Source organism: Anolis sagrei, chromosome 4 (assembly GCF_037176765.1).
Source record: "Anolis sagrei isolate rAnoSag1 chromosome 4, rAnoSag1.mat, whole genome shotgun sequence".
NCBI classification, from domain to species: domain Eukaryota; kingdom Metazoa; phylum Chordata; class Lepidosauria; order Squamata; family Dactyloidae; genus Anolis; species Anolis sagrei.
The window spans coordinates 247,317,315-247,343,371 of NC_090024.1; the positions used below are offsets into that span (position 1 = coordinate 247,317,315).

Here is a 26,057-nt window from a genome sequence, read left to right on the forward strand (position 1 = left end):
GCAGAAAAAATGAAATGCAAAGAGACAGAATGGGGGACAATGCCTGGCTCGAGAGCAGTACGTGTGAAAAAGATCTTGGAGTCCTCGTGGGGAGGAAGGTAAACATGAGCCAGGAATGTGATGTGGCGGCAAAAAAAGCCAATGGGATTTTGGCCTGCATCAAGAGGAGCCTAGTGTCTAGCTCCAGGGAAGTCATGCTCACCATGCTCTATTCCGCTTTGGTTAGACCACTTTACCTGGAATATTGTGTCCACTTCTGGGCACCACAATTCAAGAGAGATATTGACAAGCTGGAATGTGTCCAGAGGAGGGCGACTAAAATGATCAAGGGTCTGGAGAACAAGCCCTATGAGGAGCGGCTTAGGGAACTGGGCATGTTTAGCCTGAAGAAGAGAAGGCTGAGAGGAGATATGATAGCCATGTATAAATATGTGAGAGGAAGCCACAGGGAGGAGGAGGGAGCAAGCTTGTTTTCTGCTTCCCTGGAGACTAGGACACAAAACAAATGGCTTCAAACTACAAGAGAGGAGATTCCATCTGAACATTAGGAAGAACTTCCTGACTGTGAGAGCTGTTCAGCAGTGGAACTCCCTGCCCTGGAGTGTGGTGGAGGCTCCTTCTTTGGAAGCTTTGAAACAGAGGCTGGATGGCCATCTGTCAGGGGTGATTTGAATGCAATATTCCTGCTTCTTGGCAGAATGGGGTTGGACTGGATGGCCCATGAGGTCTCTTCCAACTCTTTGATTCTATGATTCTATGATTCTATGAGTCCAGTGCTGCGATCAAGAGAAGTCATGGTAGCTCTCTATTTGGCTTTGGTCAGACTTCTTTACCTGGGATATCACTGTGTCCAGTTCCAGGCAAAGCAATTTCAGAAGGATGTTGACTCTGAAGCTAGGAGTCCAGAGGAAGAGGGCGACTAAAATGATCAAAGGTCTGGAGACATTAATCCCTCTGAGGAGCCTTAAGAGCTGAGTCTGTTTAGCTGTAGAGTAAAAGGTTGAGTGGAGACATGAGGAGTATCAATACGTGAAAGGATGTCCTAAGGAAGAGGGAGCAAGCTTGTTTTCTGCTGCCATGCAAAGTAGGACACAATGGAGTCACGGGTTCCAATTAGAGGAGATCGCACCTGAGCATTAGGAAGAACTTCCTGACTGTAAGAAGAGCTGTTCAGCACTGGAACTCTCTGCCTCAGACTCCAGTGAAGCTCTTTCCTTTGAAGCTTTTAAACAAAGGCTGGATGTCCATCTGTTGAGGGTGCTTTGATTATGCTTTTTCTGCAAGGCACGAGGTTGGACTAGATAGCCCATGCGGTCTCTTCCAACTCTATTCTATGATTCTATGACTTGAACACGAGGAAGAACCGCTTGACAATCATAGGCAATTCATAATGGAATCCACTACTGCCTTACGATCCAATAGAGTAACCTTTCCTGGAGGTCTGGATGGCCATCTGTCAGGAGGGCTTGGGTTGTGTGCTCCTGCATGAGAGAATGGATGGCTCTTTTGGGGGGGGGGGGGAGAGAGAATCGCTTCCTTTTCTGTGCAAAGCTCTCCCATCCTCTTTCCTGGGTGGTTTGCAAACACATGCTTCCTCCCAAAGAGCAAACTCTTGTGTGATCTGCAGTTTAATCTTCTAATCTTCAAACTAGATCAATTAGTCCGAAGACCCAGGGGCAAAACTGCAAACTTGATAAAACTACGGTAATTAAATGCAGGAATCATAGAATCAAAGAGTTGGAAGAGACCTCATGGGCCATCCAGTCCAACCCCATTCTGCCAAGAAGCAGGAAAATTGCCTTCAAAGCAACCCTGACAGATGGCCATCCAGCCTCTGCTTAAAAGCTTCCAAAGAAGGAGCCTCCACCACACTCCGGGGCAGAGAGTTCCACTGCTGAACGGCTCTCACAGTCAGGAAGTTCTTCCTCATGTTCAGATGGAATCTCCTCTCTTGTAGTTTGAAGCCATTGTTCCATTGCGCCCTAGTCTCCAAGGAAGCAGGACAGCGTGCAGCACAAGATGAATATGAACGCGGAGCTTCTGCAAGTAGATACAGGAAGTTGTCTTATCCTGTAGATCCGCCAACTTTAGACCTCCCTCCAGGGGTTTTGGACTCCAATCCCCACAATTTCTAATAATTAGGAATGGTGGAAGTTGCAGTCCAAAACACCCGGAGAGAGGGCCGAAGTTGGACCATGCCTGCTGTCGATCAAAGGGGGACAGGGCTTCAAACTACAAGAGAGGAGATTCCACCTGAACATGAGGAAGAACTTCCTGACTGTGAGAGCCGTTCAGCAGTGGAACTCTCTGCCCTGGAGTGTGGTGGAAGCTCCTTCTTTGGAGGCTTTTAAACAGAGGCTGGATGGCCATTTGTCAGGGGTGATTTGAATGCAATTTTCCTGCTTCTTGGCAGAATGGGGTTGGACTGGATGGCCCATGAGGTCTCTTCCAACTCTTTGATTCTATGATTCTAGGGGGGTAGAGCAAATGTGGGGAGGGGGAGGATGGCTGGAGGGGCCAGAACCCTCTTAGCGGAGCCAGTTGCTCGACACCCTGTCCCCGAGCCTTCTGTTGGCCTCCTCAGACCAGGCAGCAAACTCGGCCCCGTCCATCTCGGGGGCCAGCCGGTTGGTGGCTTCCAGCGTGTGGTGGCTGCCTCCGATGGTCTCCCGGCACTCAGGGCACCGACTGCGTTGAGTGGCGCCCCCGCACTCGCCAATCACATAGACGTGGCCGTTGGGGCACTTGAACCAGTGGCCACGCGTTGTTCCGGTGACGGCAGCCACGATCTGCCGCTTCTCCGCCTCAGAGATGCCCAGCCCGGATGTCGGGAGGAGGGCCTTCAGGCCTTCCATCTCTTCCTTGACCAGTTGCTCGGCCTCTGGTGTGAACTTCTCGGGCCCCTCCAGGAGCCGCCGGAGGGTGCTGACCTTACCCGCCGTGGAGTCGTCCATCTTGCCCTGGGCGGCCTGGGACCTGGCCAGCAGCTCCACCAGGAAGGTCATCCGCTGGAATTCGCGCTGCAGCTCAGACAGCTCCTGGCGGGTGAAGCTGAGTTGCCCTCCTTGTCGCCCCCGTTCCAGCCAGCCGGCCACCTCCGCCATCCACTTCTTTGCTCCCTCCCACTCACTGGACTGGCGCTTCCTCACCGCTTTGGTCAGCTCATCCAGCCGGACGTAGAAGCCCATGAGATTCTCCAGAAAGACCAGACCATGGAGAGAGGGAGACGGTGGCCCCTCCAGCTTCTGCTCCAGCTGCTTGTATTTCTCCGGCATATTGAACCGTAGACTGATTTGCTCCTTCAACGCTGCCTTCAGTTTCTGGGTGCCGGTGGCGATTTCCTCGGGGGAGCCCCAGATCTTGCGCTTCACCAGCTCCACCTCGGCAAGGCTCCTCTTCACCAGCGCCCCGTAGCGCAGGTTTTTCCGGATGGGCGTCCGGCACGAGGGGCACACCTTCAGCTTCACGGCTGCCGCGCTCTGCTCCGCCTCTTCCTCCTCTTTTGCTGCCTCCTCGTCCATGTAGACATCCAAGCCTTGAGTCTCAAAGACATGGCTGCAATCCTCCAGCTGCACAAAGCGGGCCCCAGGCTCATCCTCAAAGCCGAAGAAGATCTGGGTTAGCTCCTCGCGGTCGCAGACCAGGCACTTCTTTGGGCAGGGCTCCCCGCAGACGCCGGCGCAAGGATGGCCACAGCGGAGCCTTTTGGGGCAGGACACATCACACCGGGGCCGGTCGCAGGGTTCTGAGCACAGCCGGCTGCATTGGTAATGCTCGCAGCGCCACTCGCAGGGCTCCACGCAAGGAGGGCAGGGCTCGCCACAGGTCTGCTGGCAGCGGCTGTGGACGCAGCGGTTCTGGCAGCGCTGCTGGCAGGGTGGGCAGTCGCTGTTGCAGCGCTGAAGGCACTCATGCCCACAGACCAGGAGCTGTTTGCAGTGGCTGTCACATGCTGCATGGAAGCGGCCACCAAAGCAGGCGTGGCAGGAGCCGGGGCATGGGTGGCCGCACTCCAGGAGGGTGGGACACTTCACCTGGCAGGGCACAGGCTTCCCGTCTCTCATATCCTGTGCAGTGGCGCAGTCGATCTTTTGGCTGTGCCCGCACTTCAGCGTGACCTCGACCATCACTCGGCAGAACCGGGTGCACGTCTGGCCGCAGGTCATCCAGCACTTGTGCCCGCAACCCAGGTCCCGTGGGCAGGGCTCCAGGCAGCAGAATTTCTCCACAGGTGTGGCACAGGGTACCTGCTGCAGGTGGCCACATCTGGGCACCGTCTTCGGCACCTTCACCGTGCACTCCCCGCAGGGCAGGAAGCATGCTTTGGGGCAGGGGTGCCCATCGGCACAGCGTGTCTTCTGGCAGGGCTTCATGCACTGGAACTCCTGGTGCAAGGGGTCATAGGGGTGGCAAGCCCGTGTGCAGACGTGGCCGCAGCCCAGCCGGGCCTCGCATGGGCGGCTGCAGCCCCCCTCGGGGACCCTGGCGAAGTCCCCAGCCTTGGACACCTCCGTGTGGGTCTCGGGGTGGTTCTGGCAGGACAGTACCATGGCTGTGCCCACCTGGCCCTTCTCACGAAGCGTGTGGGCAATTTTGCTCCAGAGCGGGACCTGGCTCAGCATGCCCAGGTTGCTGATGCAGAAGAGGCCCTTCTTGGCCCGGGAGAGTGCCACGCAGACACGGTTGGCGGCCTGTAGGAAGCCCACTCGGCCCTCGGGGTTGCTGCGCACCAAGGACAGCAGCACAATGTCGTTCTCCTCGCCCTGGTACTTGTCCACCACGTGGACCTTCACCCCCTGGAAGGTTTTGGCCGGGAGCAGTTTGCGTAGGCAGAAGAGCTGCCCCGTGTAGGTGGTAAGGATGGTGATCTGCGAGGGCTGGTAGCCCTGGCACAGCAGGTACTGGCACAGCAGCACCAGGAATTGGGCCTCGTGCAGGTTCTGGTGGCTCTTCCCTTCCTGCAGCGCCTGCTCTGGGATGTTGTGCTCCACGAAGAAGAGGTTGGAGGAGACTCCCTGGGAAGGCAATGAAGGGGTCCTGCTCAAGACCACGGCTGTTGTAGCCTGGGGGCATCAGCCACAGGCTCTGTCCACCCGAAGGTGGGAGAATGCCCCAGGTGAGGGGAGCAGAGGACTCACCTTGATGTTTTCATACTCGAGGACGGACGGGTGGTTCTCCAGCTCTGTGTAGATGTGGGGCGTGAGAAGACGGGCGATCTCTGGCCGCATGCGATGCTGCAAAGACAGACCCAGTTACAAAATTGGTGGTGGTGGTGGGCGGGGGGGGGGGGTGAGGAGAGCAGTTGGCAGAGGAACCCCTCAAACCCAGGTTGCCTTCTGCAAAGATACAGAATGGGGGACGCCTGGCTCGAGAGCAGTACGTGTGAAAAAGATCTTGGAGTCCTCGTGGGGAACAAGTTAAACATGAGCCAACAATGTGATGTGGCGGCAAAAAAAGCCAATGGGATTTTGGCCTGCATCAAGAGGAGCATAGTGTCTAGATCTAGGGAAGCCATGCTACCCCTCTATTCTGCTTTGGTTAGACCACACCTGGAATATTGTGTCCAGTTCTGGGCACCACAATTCAAGAGAGATATTGACAAGCTGGAATGTGTCCAGAGGAGGGCAACTAAAATGATCAAGGGTCTGGAGAACAAGCCCTATGAGGAGCGGCTTAGGGAACTGGGCATGTTTAGCCTGAAGAAGAGAAGGCTGAGAGGAGACATGATAGCCATGTATAAATATGTGAGAGGAAGCCACAGGGAGGAGGAGGGAGCAAGCTTGTTTTCTGCTTCCTTGAAGACTAGGACACAATGGAGCAATGGCTTCAAACTACAAGAGAGAAGATTCCATCTGAACATTAGGAAGAACTTCCTGACTGTGAGAGCCGTTCAGCAGTGGAACTCTCTGCCCCGGAGTGTGGTGGAGGCTCCTTCTTTGGAAGCTTTTAAGCAGAGGCTGGATGGCCATCTGTCAGGGGTGATTTGAATGCAATATTCCTGCTTCTTGGCAGGGGGTTGGACTGGATGGCCCATGAGGTCTCTTCCAACTCTTTGATTCTATGATTCTATTATTCTTTGCTGCCAACGTCCAGACAGTTGCAGGTAGGCATGGCATCCCATTGGCTCATCAGAGGAGCCCCCAAAACAAACAACCCCCCCTCATAGACCCATTGGTCCTCACCTGATAGTCGAGGCGGACAAAAGGAAGTCCAGCCGTGACCAGGCGCTCAAAGAGGGAGACCTCCAGGTGGAAGTTCTTGGCCAGATCGTAGACGTTGGCACTGGGACGAAGCTGCAAGGAATGAGTGTGGTAGATTCATGGTTAACTGTAAAGTAAGGAGTGACTAAGCCAGTATTTCTCAACCTGGGGGTTGGGACCTCTGAGGGGGTCGCGAGGGGGTGTCAGAGGGGTCACTGATGACCATAAGAAAACACAGTATTTTCTGATGGTCATGGGGATTCCATGTGGGAAGTTTGAGCCAATTCTATCGTTGGTTGAGTTCAGAATATTCTTTGATTGTAATGAACTATAAATCCCAAGTCAACTACAACTCCCAAATGTCAAGATCTATTTTCCCCAGACTCCACCAGTCTTCACATTTGGGCATATTGAGTATTCATGCCAAGTTTGGTCCAGATCCACCATGGCATGAGCCCACATTGCTCTCTGGATATAGGTGAACTACAACTCCCAAACTCAAGGTCAATGCCCATCAAACCCTACCAGTGTTTTCCATTGGTCATGGGAGCCAAGTTTGGTTCAAATCCATCGCTGGTGGAGTTTAGAATGCTCTTTGATTATAAGTGAACTATAAATCCCAGCAACTACAACTCCCAAATTACAAAATCAATCCTCCCCCAACCCCACTAGCATTCACATTTGGGTGTATTGGGTATTTGTGCCCAGTGAATGAAAATGCACCCTGCATATCAGATATTTGCATTATGATTTATAATAGTAGGAAAATGACTGTTATGAAGTAGCAACGAAAACAATATGGTTGGGGGTCACCACAACATGGGGCCCTCTATTAAGGGGTCACGGCATTAGGAAGGTTGAGAACCACTGGACTAAGCTACTTAAGTTCTGAGTAAATCATAATGAAGGAGACCTGTAAGCAATTGAAAATAGGCTGCAGTGGAGCTGATGTAATGCAATTAAATTAAGCAAGCAACCACAACATGGGGGTTTCCCAAGGATTGTGGGGTGTTTGGGGCTTCCCGGGGACAGAGCTTGTAGACTTTGCTGTGGGAGAGGTTCTAGGCTTCCCTATAGAAGAGAGCTTGGTGGGTTTGATTTGATTCTGTGGACCAAATGTTGCTTTAAGTTTGAAGACACCGTAAATATTACACTGTAAGTAGTAGTAGTAGGAGAAACTGTGTAAATATTGTACAAACTGTATATTTTGGTTTATGGAACTGTCAAGGTTGGAATGGAGACAATCTCTGCTGTATTTTTGAAGGCTTCCATGGCCAGAATCCCTGGGTTGTTGAAGGTTTTTTGAGCTATACGGCCATGTTCCAGAAGCATTCTCTCCTGATGCTTCATCTGCGTCTATGGCAGGCATCCTCAGAGGGTGTGAGGTTTCGCAACTTCTGAGAATGCCTGCCATACATGCAGGCAAAACGTCAGGAGAGAATGCTTCTGGAACATGGCCAGACAGGCCACAAAACCTACAACAACCAACAATCTCTGCTGTTTGTTTTGTCAGGATTAATTTAGTTATGTATGTGTTTTTCAATGTTCTTCTATGTATTGCAAAGATGGATGCCACTGTGAATTGAAAATGCCATGCAGAAATGTTTATAATTGAGGCTGTGATTAAGTGAACTTGAGAAAGTAAAGTAAGGTTTTGTTCTGTTGAGAACAGAAGGGAGTTGCTAGTCTCAGCAAGAGAAGATAAGCAGATGTGAAGAAGTGTTTTTGGCTTTCGGTTTTGACTGGTTTCTTCTTCCTGAATGTAGCTCGCTGTAGAAAGATGTGTCTGTTGAGTGCGCTTAGTAAAACTTAGTTTTCTTTTGTAACTCAAAGCTTGCAGAGTCCTTATTTTGCAACTCAGTGTTTGTTTGATCTAGCATTCCTTCCACTGGGCAATGTCAATCTCTGACATGTTTAATGTACTCCAGAGTTACTAAAAATAGCCTTAAGTTTGATAAAGTATATTTAAAGGCTAGACAACTGCCCAACAGAGAGAGCGCCCAAGGGTGGGGCCTGTCTTTCTCCAGGTGCTCCAATAGCACCCCCTCCTTACCTGCTGGTGGTCCCCAATGAGGATGAGGTGCTGGCAGCCTCTGCTGAGGGTGGTGATGGTGTGGGCCTCCAGGACTTCAGCGGCCTCCTCCACAACCACAACTCGAGGGGCCAGCTCCTGAAGGATCTGCCGGTACCTGGCCGCACCTGGCGTGGAGAAGGAAGGCAAAAGCCTTAGTCATAGAGTTGGGAGGGTTCCTCAGAGGCCATCCAGTCCAACCCCAGCAGCAAGTGAAAGTGTCCAGAGAGGGAGCCACCACCTCCCTGGGCAACTGGCTCCATTGGTAAACATTCCCTGTCAAGGGACTGCATCTGATGTTCAGTGGAAGCATATCCTCCATTAAACCTGGTCTAGACCAGGCATGGGCCAACTTGGGTCCTCCATGTGTTTTGGTTGGACTTCTAAAATTCCTAATGGCCAGTAGGCAACTGAGTCTATTGCCGAATTGTCCTCACTATCAAGAAGTTCCTCCTAATTTTCAACATACCGAGACAGTAACTAACACTAGGCAGTACAGTCTCTCATCCCCGCACATGTGAACCCACCACCATGGACTTCCATCCCTGCTCGCTATGATCCCAGTACCCGATAATACCTCCCCTATAAGTTCCTTAAATAGTTCATAGAATCCTAGAATCAAAGAGTTGGAAGAGACCTCATGGGCCATCCAGTCCAACCCCATTCTGCCAAGAAGCAGGAATATTGCATTCAAATCACCCCTGACAGATGGCCATCCAGCCTCTGCTTAAAAGCCTCCAAAGAAGGAGCCTCCACCACACTCCGGGGCAGAGAGTTCCACTGCTGAACGGCTCTCACAGTCAGGAAGTTCTTCCTCATGTTCAGGTGGAATCTCCTCTCTTGTAGTTTGAAGCCATTGTTCCGCGTCCTAGTCTCCAAGGAAGCAGAAAACAGGCTTGCTCCCTCCTCCCTGTGGCTTCCTCTCACATATTTATCCATGGCCCTCATATCCCCTCTCAGCCTTCTCTTCTTCAGGCTAAACATGCCCAGCTCCCCAAGCCGTTCCTCATAGGGCTTGTTCTCCAGACCTTTTATCATTTTAGTCGCCCTCCTCTGGACACATTCCAGCTTGTCAATATCTCTCTTGAATTGTGGTGCCCAGAATGGGACACAATATTCCAGATGTGGTCTAACCAAAGCGGAATAGAGCATGGGGAGCATGACTTCCCTAGATCTAGACACTATGCTCCTCTTGATGCAGGCCATAATCCCATTGGCTTTTTTTGCCGCCACATCACATTCCTGGCTCATGTTCTCCTTCCTCCCCACAAGGACTCCAAGATCTTTTTCACACGTACTGCTCTCGAGCCAGGCCTCATCGTCCCCCATTCTGTATCTTTGCATTTCGTTTTTCCTGCCAAAGTGGAGTATCTTGCATTTGTCACTGTTGAACTTCATTTTGTTAGTTCCTCTTGCAGCATCCTTAAAGTTAGCCTTTGCCTCCTTTCCAAGATATGTGAAGGCCAACCACCATTTGTTTACAAATTCTTCCTGATTTCTACCTCAAAGTCCATTCAGCAGCTTGGCCATTTGTATGTAATTATTCATTTTTCTTTCTGATCTCTTCTTTTGCGTCATTATCTTTCTCCCTTCCGTGGTTTAGCTATAACCATTCTTGCTGCGACCAAGCTCAATTGGCAGATTTCTTTATCTTCCTGATTTAGACCCTCTCAGAACAGACCCTTGGCTGGGCTTTTCGTGACTTTGTGGGTGAGCATATGTTTGTTTCCATAACTACCCCTTTCCCCAATTGTGGTACTACTGGACATAGAATCCTAGAGTTGGAAGAGACCTGGTAGGCCATCATCCAGTCCAATCCCATTTTGCCAAGAAGCAGGAAAATTGTGTTCAAAGCACCCCCAACAGATGGCCATCCAGCCTGTTTAAAAGCTTCCATAGAAGAAGCCTCCAACACACTCCGTGGCAGAGAGTTCCACTGCTGAACAGCTCTCACAGGAAGTCCTTCCTAATGTTCAGATGGAATCTCCTTTCTTGTAGTTTGAAGCCATGGCTCCATTGCGTCCTACTCTCCAGGGCAGCAGAAAGGAAGCTTGCTCCATCCTCCCTTGGACTTCCCCTCACATACTTATACATGGCCATCATGTCTCCTCTCAGTCTTCTCTTCTGCAGGCTAAACATGCCCAGCTCCTTAAGCCATTCTGTTCTGTCTTCCAGGAGCATAGAATCATAGAACCATAAAATCAAAGAGTTGGAAGAGACCTCATGGGCCATCATCCAGTCCAACCCCATTCTGCCAAGAAGCAGGAATATTGCATTCAAATCACCCCTGACAAATGGCCATCCAGCCTCTGTTGAAAAGCTTCCAAAGAAGGAGCCTCCACCACACTCCGGGGCAGAGAGTTCCACTGCTGAACGGCTCTCACAGTCAGGAAGTTCTTCCTAATGTTCAGATGGAATCTCCTCTCTTGTCGTTTGGTTTACGTTGCTTTTAGCTGCATAGGATAGCATTCCTTTGCATTTCCCCAGGGTTGCTACAGACCCAGCAGCACCCTGGAAGTTAAACAGTATCAGAGTCTGGAAAGCCAGGCTGCAGGCCCTCTGCAGTTATTGGTTTAGAAAGTATCCCTTTGGGTCTAGAGACCGCCCTTTTTCCTGGGGTTGAGATCTCCATTTTGGAATCTCCCCTGCCTCCTTCAGTAGAGAAAAGTACCTCAGATGTGCTGTTGGTCAGGCAGAGAGCTCTGAAAAGCCATTGTGAGTACAATTGAGAAATTGAGATAGATAGATAGATGATAGATAGATAGATAGATAGATAGATAGACTAAAATGATCAAGGGTCTGGAGAACAAGCCCTATGAGGAGCGGCTTAGGGAACTGGGCATGTTTAGCCTGAAGAAGAGAAGGCTGAGAGGAGACATGATAGCCATGTATAAATATGTGAGAGGAAGCCACAGGGAGGAGGGAGCAAGCTTGTTTTCTGCTTCCTTGGAGACTAGGACGCGGAACAATGGCTTCAAACTACAAGAGAGGAGATTCCATCTGAACATTAGGAAGAACTTCCTGACCGTGAGAGCCATTCAGCAGTGGAACTCTCTGCCCCGGAATGTGGTGGAGGCTCCTTCTTTGGAAGCTTTTAAGCAGAGGCTGGATGGCCATTTGTCAGGGGTGATTTGAATGCAATATTCCTGCTTCTTGGCAGAATGGGGTTGGACTGGATGGCCCATGAGGTCTCTTCCAACTCTTTGATTCTATAATTCTATGAATGGCATTTGAGAAATTGAGATAGATAAAATAGCAATTGAGTAAATGAGTAATTGAAAAACAAGCCCTGGAGACAGCAACCAAAAAGCCCACAATATGGTTCAGATATGTGGATGACACCTTCACCATTTGGAGCCATGGAGAAGAAGAACTCAACAGGTTCCTGGACCATCTCAACAGCATCCACCCCAACATCCAGTTCACCATGGAAAAAGAAAATGAAGGAAGACTGCCCTTTCTAGATGTCCTAGTCATCCGCAAACCAGATCAACAATTGGGTCACACCGTCTACAGAAAAGCCACACATACAGAGAGATATCTCCATCAAAACTCCAACCATCACCCAAGTCAACAAAGAAGCCCCATTCAAGCCTTGGCAGAGAGTGCAAAAAGAATCTGCGAAGCCCACCTCCTCCAAGATGAACTGAACCCCCTGCCCCAATGGAGACTCCACCTCAGACATCGGAAGAGCTGCAAGACAACCGAGAAGAAGCCACGAGAGTCAAGATGAAGATCCACCCAGAGGAAAAGTGTTCCTGCCATACATCAAGGGAACCACTGACCGCAGAGGAAAGTTGAGGAGGAAACACAACTTACAAACAATCTCCAGACCCACCAAGAAAATCCAACAAATGCTCCGTTCAGCAAAGGACAAGAGGGATCCTCTCACCTCTGCAGGAGTCTACCGTATACCATGCAGCTGTGGACAAGTCTACATAGGGACCACCAAACGCAGCATTGCCCAGACACGCATCAAGGAACATGAAAGGCACTGCAGACTCCTTCAACCAGAGAAGTCAGCCATAGCAGAGGACCTGATGAACCAGCCTGGACACAGCATATTATTTGAGAACACAGAAATGCTGGACCACACCAACAACCACCATGTCAGACTACACAGAGAAGCCATTGAAATCCACAAGCATGTGGACAATTTCAACAGAAAGGAAGAGACCATGAAAATGAACAAAATCTGGCTCCCAGTATTAAAAAAACTATAAAATTACAACAGCAAAACAGCAGAGAGGAAACATCCAGGCACAGATTAACACCTCTCAACAAAAGATTTTCCCAGGCTCAGCCAGGCCTTCAAATGCTAATGAAGGTGGTCAGTTGAAACATTCACACCTAGCTCCAGCAGAGAAGAGCTCTTTGTCCCACCCCAGCCATTCCACAGATATATAAACCCCTTTTCCTAGTTCCAACAGACCTCACTACCTCTGAGGATGCTTGCCATAGATGCAGGTGAAATGTCGGGAGAAATGCCTCTAGAACATGGCCCTATAGCCCGAAAAAACCCACAAGAACCTAGAAATTGAGTTATTAAGAAAAGCAATTGAGATAAAGAGAAGCTTATTGAGATACTATAGTTATTGAGGAAAGCTATTGAGTAATTGAAAAACAGAGAGAAATAGTTATTGAGTACTATTGAGCATTAGGCTTGGGCAATCCATGGTTCTAAATGGTTCTAAAGTACTTACAAAACTAAAGTTCTGGTGGTGAAAATTTCAGAACTCTTAACAAAACTTTCAAAATTTAATTATTATTTCATTATTAGTGATTTTAATGACAGAATCAATTAGGAACAACCATTTATTATGAAATTTTGAGAGTTTTGTTAGAGTTCTGAAATATTCACCACCAGAACTTTAGTTTTGTAAGTACTTTAGAACCATTTAGAACCATGGATTGCCCAAGCCTATTGAGCATTACTCCATCTCCAGAGCTAACCTTGTGCTTAGATAGGGGAAGACCTGGTCTTTCTAACCATAGCAGCTCAGGGTTAGGGTGAAAGATCCCAGGATTTTTTCTACCATTTGGAGAAAAGTTACCTCAGCAACTGAAGAAAGGGTAAAGAAAGAACATCTCTATGGTTTCCCAAATTGACTGTTTGTGTTGTAACTTTATTAAGCTGTGCCAAGTCTGCCAAGGACTTTGGAAATCAATATTTTGTTGATGTTCATATCTTGACTGGCATCAGTTGCTGAAAGTATTGAGTTATTGCTTCAAAGAAAGACTCCCAGCAGTTCGCCCAGATAAAGAGAGAAGCACATCTTAGTTTTAACGTTATAGCGTCTGGGTGTGACAGCACACATTCCTCATAGGGCTTGTTCTCCAGATTCTTGATCATTTTGATCACCCTCCTCCCTTTAGTTGCCCTCCTCCCACCCTTACTCTTTCTCTCCCCGCTCCTCTTCCTGTTCTCCTTCCCCTTCCCCTCACCTGTGGTGGTCATCCCCACAATCTTGGCCTTCTTCAGAATGCAGAGATCTTCCTGGAGGCGCAGCTCGGCCAGACGATCGGCTGCTTCCTGGTACTTTTCCTCGTGCCTCAAGATCTTGCGCCGGATCTCTACCTGGTACTTCTGCACCCAATGCCTGTTGCAGGGGAAGCAGGTGTCAGAGTATTGATCCTGGGGCTGGAACCCCCTCTCTCCCCCCCCCCCCCAATGTCCTGGGAGCAGGGCTACCTGTAGAGGTTCCAGCGAGAGGCCAAGGGCAGGCGCCAGACGTCCCAAACGGCCTCCGCCTCCTCCGCGCTCATCCGCACCGGCTTCTGCAGCTCCTTCTTCGCCCGCTGCTTCTGTTTCTTTTTCTGGTCGCGCGTCATCTGGAGCGAGAAGGGCCACACAAGTGGATGAGCATCGAGGGCAAAGAAAAGAACGAAGACTCACTCATAGAATCATAACATTGGATGAGACCACAGAGGCCATCCAGTCCAACCACCTTCTGCCCTGCAGGAAAAGCCAAACCTCCTTCCTGTCTTGGAAGCAAAGACACATCAACACTTGTGTATATATAGATTGCAATGAGGGAGAGTGCATGCCTGCTGCTTTGTTTCCAGCTCTGTTTCCTAGTTCTATGTAACTCAAGGTGTATTTGCACAGCTGGCCGAGTGTCAGCTGCATTAAGATCACTCTGACCAAAAGGTCATGAGTTTGAAGCCAGCCTGGGTTGGAGTGGGCTTCCAACCAATTGTGTAGCCCGTTGTCGACCTTTGCAACCCGAAAGACAGTTGCATCTGTCAAGTAGGAAAATTAGGTACCACCTTAAAATGTGGGGAGGCTAAATTAACTGATTTATGAGGCCAAAAAAAGACTCCAACAAAAAGCACTCCAGCGGAAGCATGCGGGGAATGCGGAAGTGCTTCATCAGTGTCGCAGATGGACGATGAAAGCGACAGCTCCCCTGGTGGCCAGAAAAAGTGAAATAGCCTCTGTGTATGTCTGTATATGTTTGTACGTCAAAAATTGGCATTGAATGTTTACCATATATGTGTTCATTGTAATCCGCCCTGAGTCCCCTGTGGGGTGAGAACGGTGGAATATAAATACTGTAAATAAATAAATAAATAAATAAATAAATAAATAATTTGCTTCCTGCCTGCATTAGTAGTCACTTGCCACTTCTTGCAACAAGTCTTTAGTGCCCCTTTTTGCCCTTTGTTAGGGATGGGAGCATCATGAGCAATCTCTCTGCTTCAAGAGGCCTTAGGCACGTTCAGCATTAGGAACTCATCTTCCAAGGTTAGTGTCGGAGCTCAGCCTGTGATTGTGTTTCAGGATCAGGGTGCTTTGGATGTGGAGAGTGATGTCAATGAGGTTAAAGATGGCAAAACCCTACACGGTTCCGGCCCAGTGTATCTGTCCGAACGGATCTCCCTCTACGTCCCACCCCGGAGTCTAAGATCTTCTGGGGAGGCCCTGCTCTCGACCCCGCCTCTATCACAAGTGAGATTAGCGGGGACGAGGAGCAAGGCCTTCTCGGTGGTGGCCCCCCACCTATGGAATTCACTCCCCGGGGAAATTCGATCAGCGACATCACTCCTTTCCTTCAGGAAAAATCTGAAAACATGGATTTGGGACCAGGCATTCGGACAATCGGGCAGATAAAGAAAGGACTTTGACAATGGTCAGGAAATGACGAACGGAATGGAACTATGGAACTCTGAAAGACAAAACGCTGAGCATGAGAATAGTTTTATATGATGTGTTATATACTGTTTGTTTTGATTGTTTTAACTGTGATAATTGTTTTAACTATCATAGAATCATAGAATCAAAGAGTTGGAAGAGACCTCATGGGCCATCCAGTCCAACCCCATTCTGCCAAGAAGCAGGAATATTGCGTTCAAATCACCCCTGACAAATGGCCATCCAGCCTCTGCTTAAACGCTTCCAAAGAAGGAGCCTCCACCACACTCCGGGGCAGAGAGTTCCACTGCTGAACGGTTCTCACAGTCAGGAAGTTCTTCCTAATGTTCAGATGGAATCTCCTCTCTTGTAGTTTGAAGCCATTGTTCCGCGTCCTAGTCTCCAAGGAAGCAGAAAGGAAGCTTGCTCCCTCCTCCCTGTGGCTTCCTCTCACATATTTATACATGGCTATCATATCTCCTCTCAGCCTTCTCTTCTTCAGGCTAAACATGCCCAGTTCCCTAAGCCGCTCCTCATAGGGCTTGTTCTCCAGACCCTTGATCATTTGAGTCGCCCTCCTCTGGACACATTCCAGCTTGTCAATATCTCTCTTGAATTGTGGTGCCCAGAATTGGACACAATATTCCAGATGTTTTTATACATTGTGTGTAATTTGTACAGGCATCGAATTGTGCCTTTTTGTAAGCCGCCCTGAGTCCACCTTCGGGGGTTGAGAAGGGCGGGGAAAAAGTACCCGAAATAAATAAATAAATAAAGGTTTTCTCAATGATATTGATGCAGAGAAGGACCAGGAGATCCCTGTTCAAAGTGTAGTTTCTCATGAGAATGTCCCTGAAGGGTGTGGGGATGATGGTGTGCTCCCTGAATTGTTGCCAGAGAGTTTCCATGATTTGGAGCTTGAAAACAGCTCAGCACCAGGTGCAGAAATAAATGAGCAAATAGATAGACGGGAGGAGATTAGTCAAAACAGAAAAGCTGAACAGTGGCTTCAGCATTCTGCCAGGCTCCAAGAGAAAAAGATAAGAGATTCTAAACTAAAGTGAAACCATTTTCTGAGTGCTTGGAACATAGCTAATGAGGAGATAAAAGTCCCAAGTAGAGGATATGCAATCAGATGAAGCATCATTTGGAATCAAGTCAAGTTCTCATCCTTGTTTCATGCAAGCCTTGCTTGGAAGATTCATGTTTAAGTGCCTTTTGTTTCATGGTTTTGATTTTTGGATTCTATTTTATATTCATGCCTTGGTTTCGTGTTTCCTGGTTTCTTGAATTTTATTAGAGAAGTTTTGACTTTGTTTTCATGGACTTTGCTGGACAATTTTTCCTGGACTACTTTGTTCCTGCTTATCTTCTTACCTACCGTAAAAACTGGGAGTTTGAGCAGAAAACCTTTGCTTCAGGTTGAATAAAAGAATACCTGACATAAAGTAGACTGGCTATGCCAATGATATGATAGAGATGTCCAGCGTGCCCGTGCTGCCCTACCTGCCATTGGCCCTCATTTTCCGGCCCTTCCTTCTCCTTGTCCTCCAGCGACATAGCCAGGAAGAGGTCACCTAGCTGAGCTGCATTTCTTTGGGTCTGGCGCCTGCGGGGCTGCTCTACGTCATCGCTGTCCAGGGTGCGGTCGGCCTGGTGCAGGGCCGCTTCCTCCGCGATGGCCAGCTGGTCCTCCTCTGTGTCCTCCTCTTCCTCTTTATCTTCCTCCTCTTCTGGAGCTTCTGTGATTTCCGGGAAGGCTGTGCTTAGCACTACAGCTGGAGGGCAGGGGGGGGGAGACCCTCCTCCACTCCCTCCCTCCTCACCGCACATGCAATGCGATGGGATTGTCCTACCTGGAGGGTTGGCTCCGTCCGGATCATTGGGTGCGTTGCGAGCGAAAGGCATGGCGCCGAGGCCCAGCCACTCCAGGATGAGAGAGCCCTTGGGGTTCATCCATTCTCCGTGCTGAAGAAAGAGGGGTGCTCAGTCCAGGTTGAGGAGGGAGGAGCCCCAGATCAGGAGCCACCCCTCCCCATGGAACTCCATGTTTGCTCCCCAGTTGGGGCTGAGCACCAGAGAAGCTGTGGGCAGGGCCGTAGCCAGAAAATTTTTTTGGGGAGGGTTGAAAATTTTTTTGGGGGGGGGAGTTTTGAAAATTGGGGGGGGGTTAAAAATTTGGGGAGGGGTTGAATCCTGCCTCTTAGCTCAAGCAAAGAACACAGCAGGGGCAGAGCAGCCTTCAATAGCCTCAGCTCCGCCCCTGTCAACCACCTCCACCAAGTCTGGCCTCCTTAATGAGAGCATTCAACACCCCCCCCCCCAAATGAAGTTAAAATTCATGAGTAAACCAGGTGTTTTTTTAACCTGAAAAATTTCAGGGGGGGGTTGAACCCCTACCCCCCCCCCTTGCTACAGACCTGGCTGTGGGGGTGGCCTGGTGTGAGGGTGGGGGGACAGTCTATTCTCTTTAGGGCGCTGGACACCCCACAGTCCCCTTTGGAGCCCCTCCTTACCCATCCCTGATTCAGGCTGTTGAATCCTGCCTCTTAGCTCACGCTGAAGCAACGAACACAGCAGGGCCAGAGCAGCCTTCAATAGCCTCAGCTCCGCCCCTGTCAACCACCTCCACCAAGTCTGGCCTCCTTAATGAGAGCATTCAACACCCCCCCCCCCCAAATGAAGTTAAAATTAATGAGTAAACCAGGTTTTTTTTTAACCTGAAAAATTTCAGGGGGGGTTGAACCCCTAAACCCCCCCCCCTTGCTACAGATCTGGCTGTGGGGGTGGCCTGGTGTGAGGGTGGGGGACAGTCTATTCCTTTTAGGGTGCTGGACACCCCACAGTCCCCTTTGGAGCCCCTCCTTACCCATCCCTGATTCAGGCTGTTGAATCCTGCCTCTTAGCTCACGCTGAAGCAACGAACACAGCAGGGGCAGAGCAGCCTTCAATAGCCTCAGCTACACCCCTGTCAACCACCTCCACCAAGTCTGGCCTCCTTAATGAGAGCATTCAACACCCCCCCCCCAAATGAAGTTAAAATTCATGAGTAAAGCAGGTGTTTTTTTAACCTGAAAAATTTCGGGGGGGGGGGGGTTGAACTCCTAACCCCCCCCCTTGCTACGGGCCTGGCCGTGGGGGTGGCCTGGTGTGAGGGTGGGAGGACAGTCTATTCCCTTTGGGGCACTGGACACCCCGCAGTCCCCTTTGGGGCCCCTCCTTACCCATCCCTGATTCAGGCTGTTAAATCCTGCCTCTTAGCTCACGCTGAAGCAACGAACACAGCAGGGGCAGAGCAGCTTTCAATAGCCTCAGCTCCGCCCCTGTCAACCACCTCCACCAAGTCTGGCCTCCTTAATGAGAGCATTCAACACCCACACACCCCAAAATGAAGTTAAAATTCATGAGTAAACCAGGTTTTTTTTAACCTGAAAAATTTCAGGGGGGGTTGAACCCCTAAACCCCCCCCCTTGCTACAGACCTGGCTGTGGGGGTGGCCTGGTGTGAGGGTGGGAGGACAGTCTATTCCCTTTAGGGTACTGGACACCCCGCAGTCCCCTTTGGGGCCCCTCCTTACCCATCCCTGATTCAGGCTGTTGAATCCTGCCTCTTAGCTCACACTGAAGCAAAGAATACAGCAGGGGCAGAGCAGCCTTCAATAGACTCAGCTACACCCCTGTCAACCACCTCCACCAAGTCTGGCCTCCTTAATGAGAGCATTCACCACCCCCCCCCCCAATGAAGTTAAAATTCATGAGTAAACCAGGTTTTTTTTTACCTGAAACATTTCAGGGGGGGTTGAACCCCTAACCCCCCCCCCCTTGCTACAGGCCTGGCTGTGGGGGTGGCCTGGTGTGAGGGTGGGGGACAGTTTATTCCCTTTAGGGCGCTGGACACCCCGCAGTCCCCTTTGGAGCCCCTCCTTACCCATCCCCGATTCAGGCTGTTCCAGTGGCGGCTGTCTATATGGCTCCGCAGGTGCCTTTCGTGCAAGACTCCACGCAGTCCGCACTCCAGGACAGCCGCCTGCTTTTCCAGTTCTTCCTGGGCTTCCTGCATCTCGTTGGACACCTGTCCCGAGAGAGAAGAGGTCAGCGTGTCTCTCTTTGAAGCCTGGCAGCGTAGACCCCAAGAGCAGTGGTCAGTACAAGAAGCCAGCTACTCCCGGCCATCCCCACAAAGCCCCCCAACACCAAAAAACAAAACCCACGCTGAAGTGGCCTGTGCGGAGGTGGCTAGGCAAGTCTCTTAGAAATCTGTCTCTGCTCCGGAGCTCCCGCAGCGTGAACTCCTTCAGGACCTCACTGCTGCTCCTCCCTCCGACACGCACGATCCCTTGCTTCTGGAAGGTGTGGATCCCTGGGAGGAGGAAAGAGTGGGGCTGAATGTGGGAATCTTCTCCCCGATAGTGATGGGGAGGGGCACCCAACCCATAGCTGCGGGTGTGGAGATGGGCGTTCGGAGGCCCCCACCTTCCAGGAACTGATCCAGAGCGTGGTTGGTGTAGCAGACCACCAGGATGGGTGAGGACTGGGTCCGGTCAGTGGCTCTGTTGGCCAGCAAGGCACGCACAATCTTCAGTCCCACGTAGGTCTTCCCTGCCGAGGGGGAGAGAAAGCCCGTCACTCCCATTTGGACACAGAGGCTGCTGGGGGGGGGGGGGTGTTCTTAGGGGGAGGACAGAGTTGGGTTTCATTATTTATTTATTTATTTATTTACTTACTTTGCTTCTATACGGCTGTATCTCAAGCCCGAAGGCGACTCACAGCGGTTCACAAACAGTAAAAACAGTAGAAACAGCAGTGGTTCCATACAACATAGAACAATTGACTTAACACATGATCCATAAATTACCAATAAGCCATTACAATGCACAATTATTACGAAAAACAACCGTACCCAATCTTCTCATCATCCAAGCGTAGTCCAGGTTCGTCGTCCATTGTTCCATTCCTATGTTCCATTACCAGATTGCACTAAATTACTCAAACGCCTGCACAAACATCCAGGTCTTCACCTTTTTGCGGAATACCATTAGAGATGGTGCTAGTCTAATGTCCGTAGGAAGGGCGTTCCACAGCCGAGGAGCCACCACCGAGAAGGCCCTATCTCTCGTCCCCGCCAGCCGAGCTTGAGAAGCAGGCGGGATCGAGAGCAGGGTCTCCCCGGAAGATCTCAAACTCCTGGTGGGTTCATAGGCAGAGATGCGGTCAGATAGGTAGCTTGGGCCGGAACCGTTTAGGGCTTTAAAGGCCAACGCCAGCACTTTGAATTCAGCCCGGTAGCAGATCGGTAGCCAGTGGAGTTGGCGCAACAGGGGGGTTGTATGCTCCCTGCGCTCCGCTCCTGTTAAAATCATGGCTGCCAAGCGTTGGACTAGTTGGAGCTTCCGAGCTGTCTTCAAAGGCAACCCCACGTAGAGAGCGTTGCAGTAGTCTAAACGGGATGTAACCAGAGCGTGGACTACCGTGGCCAAGTCAGACTTCCCGAGGTACGGGCGCAGCTGGCGCACAAGTTTTAGCTGTGCAAATGCTCCCCTGGTCACCGCCGAGACCTGGGGTTCCAGGCTCAGCGATGAGTCCAGGGTCACACCCAAGCTGCGAACCTGCGTCTTCAGGGGGAGTGCGGCCCCATCCAACACAGGCTGTAACCCTATGCCCTGTTCGGCCTTGCGACTGACCAGTAGGACCTCTGTCTTGTCTGAATTCAATTTCAATTTGTTCGCCCTCATCCAGACCGTCACAGCGGCCAAGCACCGGTTCAGGACCTGGACCTCATTTCCATATACGAACCCACACAATCTCTTCGTTCATCTGGAGAGGCCCTGCTCACGATCCCACCGGCATCGCAAGCGCGATTGGTGGGGATGATGGACAGGACCTTCTCGGTGGTGGCACCCCCCAACTCTGGAACTCCCTTCCCAAGGACATCAGGCACTCCCCAACATTGGCAGTCTTCAGAAGGAGCTTGAAAACATGGATGTTCCAGTGTGCCTTCCCAGATTAAGGAATCCCAAGCAATATGTCCCAGATGCACTTTATGAGAGAGTTATAATTGCCTGCACACCCTCTTATTCCCAAAATATCCATTCTACCTCACCTGGACATGCCCAGCATTTTTTTAGGAATTTTAATCATTACATTTGGCCCTGCCATAGGTTTTTAATTGTGCTGTGATTTTGTTATTGTTCTGCTTTGCTACGAGTTATTTATTGTTGCATTGCATTCATAGAATCCTAGAATCATAGAATCAAAGAGTTGGAAGAGACCTCCTGGGCCCTCATCCAGTCCAACCCCATTCTGCCAAGAAGCAGGAATATTGCATTCAAATCACCCCTGACAGATGGCCATCCAGCCTCTGCTTAAAAGCTTCCAAAGAAGGAGCCTCCACCACACTCCGGGGAAGAGAGTTCCACTGCTGAACGGCTCTCACAGTCAGGAAGTTCTTCCTCATGTTCTTCCTCATGTTCTCTTGTCGTTTGAAGCCATTGTTTCACGTCCTAGTCTCCAGGGAAGCAGAAAACAAGCCTGCTCCCTCCTCCTCCCTGTGGCTTCTTCTCACATATTTATACATGGCTATCATATCTCCTCTCAGCCTTCTCTTCATCAGGCTAAACATGCCCAGTTCCCTAAGCCGTTCCTCATAGGGCTTGTTCTCCAGAGCCTTGATCATTTTAGTCGCCCTCCTCTGGACACATTCCAGCTTGTCAATATCTCTCTTGAATTGTGGTGCCCAGAATTGGACACAATATTCCAGGTGTGGTCTAACCAAAGCGGAATAGAGCATGGGGAGCATGACTTCCCTAGATCTAGACACTAGGCTCCTCTTGATGCAGGCCAAAATCCCATTGGCTTTTTTTGCCACCACATCACATTCCTGGCTCATGTTTAACTTGTTGTCCACGAGGACTCCAAGATCTTTTTCACACGTACTGCTCTCGAGCCAGGCATTGTCCCCCATTCTGTATCTTTGCATTTCATTTTTTCTGCCAAAGTGGAGTATCTTGCATTTGTCACTGTTGAACTTCATTTTGTTAGTTTTGGCCCATCATCTCTCTAATCTGTCAAGATCGTTTTGAATTCTGCTCCTGTCCTCTGGACTATTGGCTATCCCTCCCAATTTGGTGTCGTCTGCATTGTTGTTGTTGTGTTCCTTGTTTATGATGTATTTTGGGCTCGGCCTCATGTAAGCCGCACCGAGTCCCTTGGGGAAGATGGTGGCGGGGTATAAATAAAGGTTTATTATTATTATTATTATTTCATCCCTGGGCTGAACAAGATTCTTGTGTTATCAAGTTTCCAGGCCTCAATGAGTAGCTGGGCTAGAGACAGGGCCAGGTTGAGGGATTCCTCACCTGGCATTCCTATGCATGTTTTCCCAAAAAGGGCTTTGTCTTTACTCCTCCTGCTAACCACTGTCTCCTCCCCCTTTGATGATATAGTAATGGAAATCTGTAAGGGAACTTCCTCTTTAAGTTTAACTGAACATGTGGTCTTTGCCATTTTCCAATTTCTTCTGCCTTTTCTTCCTTCCAATGAGGACGTATTTTGCCTCCTTCTAGGCAAAATGTAGCTGCATGGACTATTTACCTTTTGCCTCCCTCGGAAGATGGGACTTCGTAAGCCAGTGAGCTCCAAGAGTTTTTCTATCAGGAATGTATTTCTTTTACTTCAATGAAAGGCATGGCCCGACTTACTGGCTTACTGGGCCAAAGATGTTGCGGTGCAGGATGTCCCCCACCGCCATTCTTGCCTGAGGGGGGGGGGGGCTGTCCCTTTTTGTGGGCAGCCTTCATAAGGCTGCCCAAGGCTCCCCAGCAGGCATGCGGCCTGCAACAGCTGATCCATCCCACCCACCCTGCATGCGGTTTATGGTTTCATTGGCAGTTAATTTTGTTGGTGTTTACCTTGTCATGGTTACCTGTTAACAGTTACTTGTTTGTGTTATGCTCCTTGTCACAACTCCTTGTTGGCATGGGGCATGGGCCCTGGATCTGGTTTGGTATCCCCCCTAGCGGTTAGGGGGGACGCCCGGTGGTCCCAGGGGTGCCGAGTTGCGTTTGCCCGGTATTGTGCCGGTGGCACCCCGGTGTGTGCGGGATCGGGCAGTATTGAGCTGCCCGATCATGATCCAGGACCCATGCTTGGCTGCCAACCCTTGTTCCTGTTATCAATAAATGAGTTGTGGCCATTGTTCATCCCACATCATGTGTGAGCGTATTTCTTGGGTTGGCTGTGGGAGGTGTAAATGTTTTTGAACCTAAAGTTCTGAGTCTGCAATCCTAAGCCATCCTAAGATATCCCAGTTCACCATACATACGTTTCTGCTGGTTATGAAGTGTGCTTTTGGTACTCTGCTTTATTTGTGGTGGAATCACCCCAGTTGAGGGTTATTTTGAGCCTAACAGCTCCAATTCCCCAACAGAAAAAAGTTGAGAATGCAGAGGTCACTTTGCCCTTCTTCCCAAGTATCTTGAGAGTCCTTCTTTGGAGAAGGCAGCATCACAAGGCACCTCTCTGCCTCAAGAGGCCTGACACACAGGCATAAGGGTCCAGGCCCATGCTGGATGCAGAAGGATCAGGACCGCCTCTTCAGAAGAGCCTCTGCAATGTCTCTCAACTGCGTGAGTTTTGGGTGTGTGTGTGCTGGAACTGAAGAAGCACCAACCCTTGTATCTAGAGAGCAATTTGGGACAGGGGAACTCGTTGGGATATGGCCTGCTGACTTGTGTTTTCTCCTCTGTTCCTTAGACCTATGCACTTCCCTGTGTGTTTGCATGCAGAGGCCACTTCCCCTTCCCTCTGAACCCAAGTCTTGGGTGCGCTTTTTCACCCTTCATTGGAGAACGACGCATCATGAGGCCTGACACACAGGCATAAGGGTCAGAATAAGGGTTAGCAAGGCAACATCTCCTCCTAGGTAAGCCCCATGCAAGGTGCTGAAGGACAAGGACCCTCCCTCCCCAGAAGAGCCTCTGCTCCACCCATGAGCCCCCACTCACCTGTCCCCGGGGGCCCCTGGATGATGGCCAACTCCTTGGTGAGTGCCAAGCGTAGAGCCTCCCGCTGCGACTCATCCAACCCCAAGTCCTCCTTGCTGGGCCACTGCTGTGGGTCCAGGATGTCGACTGAAGGACCTGTCTCTCTGGGAGGCAGGCGAGCGCGCCGACGAATAGCTGCTTCGATTTGTGTCCGTTGACGGAGTGTGGCAGCCCGGCGTCGATGCAGGAGATCAAATGGATCAGGGTCGTCGTAAATGTCATAGTTGTCTTCCTCCTCCTCCTCCTCCTCGGACAGCTCCTCCATAGGTGGCTCCTCTGTGGGTGTCTTCTGCACCAGGCAGGCAAAGTCGTAGAGGCGCCTGGGGCCCTCAAGGTAGGCGGGGGCGCTGACGTTGGTCTCACACCGGACCAGGTACCTCTGGAAGGGGAGCTCCTCCGGCCGCGCCTCCTGCAACCCTTGCAGGACGTGGCGGTAGGCCTCGAAGTAGGCTGCGGTCTCCACCATGAGGAAGGAGTCCGAGGGCTGAGTCTGGGCCAGGAGGGGCCGGCTGCTCTCGCAGAAGGAGAGCCACACCGAGCCCTCCCCGAGCTCCTTGGGGTCCCGGTGTGCCACGGTGGCAAAGAGGAAGCTCTCGAAGCCATCCTTGGAGAGGCAGACCAGGGAGCCGAAGATCAGCCGCTTGGAGTTCTCCCACCGGACGGAGCGCAGCGGCCGGGTGTCGAACTGCGCTCGGTATTCGATGCCGGAGGGCGAGCACTGCGGAGCCACGACCCGGACATTGAAGTAGATCCGGATGTCATCGAACTTCTTCTTCCTCAAGCCGCTCTCCTCGGCGTCGCGGAGGATCTGGGCGATGCCTTCCCTCATAGGCCGGATGAAGTCCTCCCGCAGCAGCCGGAAGTGGGTCTCCAAGTAGAGCGCGGGCCCCTCGTAGGGCTGGCGGAGGGTGTTGGGCCGCAGGAAAGGCCGCTCCACTTGGCGCAGCTCCTCGTAGGTGGGAAAAATGGACAGCGCCCGGTAGTCGTCCACCTCACCCTCCGCCTCGCCTGTGGCCGCCATCCGCACGGGGCTGTCCACCTTCAGAGTGCCCTCCCGGCGCCGCTCCTGCAGGTGCTGGACGTAGGCCTGGACCCGCTCCAGCTGCTTCTCGGTCTCCTCTGGGAAGTCCACCCCAGAGGCACGGAGGGCATTGATGGCGGACGGCAAGAGGGACATCAACATGGCCACTGACTGGATGGCACTGGCCGGGAAGACACTGGCCAGCTCTTGCACCAGAGCCAAGATGTTGCCCACGTGTTGTGGGTACCGGTGTCGCACGGTCGGGATGGACTCGGTCAGCATCCCCGCCACGTACTGGGGGAGGCACTGGCGAAGGAAGGCCGACTCCTTGACCAAGCCCAGCAGCCGCTGGATGCTCTGCCGGTCAGTGCGCGAGGAACAGGCTTTGCGGAGGGCCTGCAGGAGCAGCTCCAGGAAGCGTGGCCGGAGCACGGCCTGAGAGAGCGCCTCCTCCACGCCCCTGCTGGACGCCAGCGTGATGGCCACCTCCGACGGCTCCTTCTCCAGCAGCCCCTCCAGGAAGGAGGTCCCGATCGGCTGCGTGGGGCGTTGGGGGCTGTTCCGGTCTGAGCCGCCACCCCTCCTTGCCC

General features: G+C 51.2%; 1 protein-coding gene across 1 annotated transcript; it reads right to left on the minus strand.

Moving 5' to 3' along the window:
* Window positions 1-1,919: 1,919 nt before the first annotated feature.
* ZNFX1 (zinc finger NFX1-type containing 1) lies at window positions 1,920-25,838 on the minus strand. The gene is made up of 12 exons (XM_067468322.1): window positions 24,408-25,838; window positions 19,879-20,004; window positions 19,617-19,765; window positions 19,334-19,477; window positions 17,263-17,374; window positions 16,913-17,148; window positions 13,964-14,103; window positions 13,717-13,871; window positions 8,254-8,399; window positions 6,183-6,293; window positions 5,139-5,234; window positions 1,920-5,015 (listed from the first exon to the last, which is right to left on the minus strand). The coding sequence occupies exons 1-12, from the start codon at window positions 25,747-25,749 to the stop codon at window positions 2,529-2,531; spliced, it is 5,244 nt and encodes a 1,747-aa protein (XP_067324423.1). The 5' UTR covers window positions 25,750-25,838; the 3' UTR covers window positions 1,920-2,528.
* Window positions 25,839-26,057: the final 219 nt, after the last annotated feature.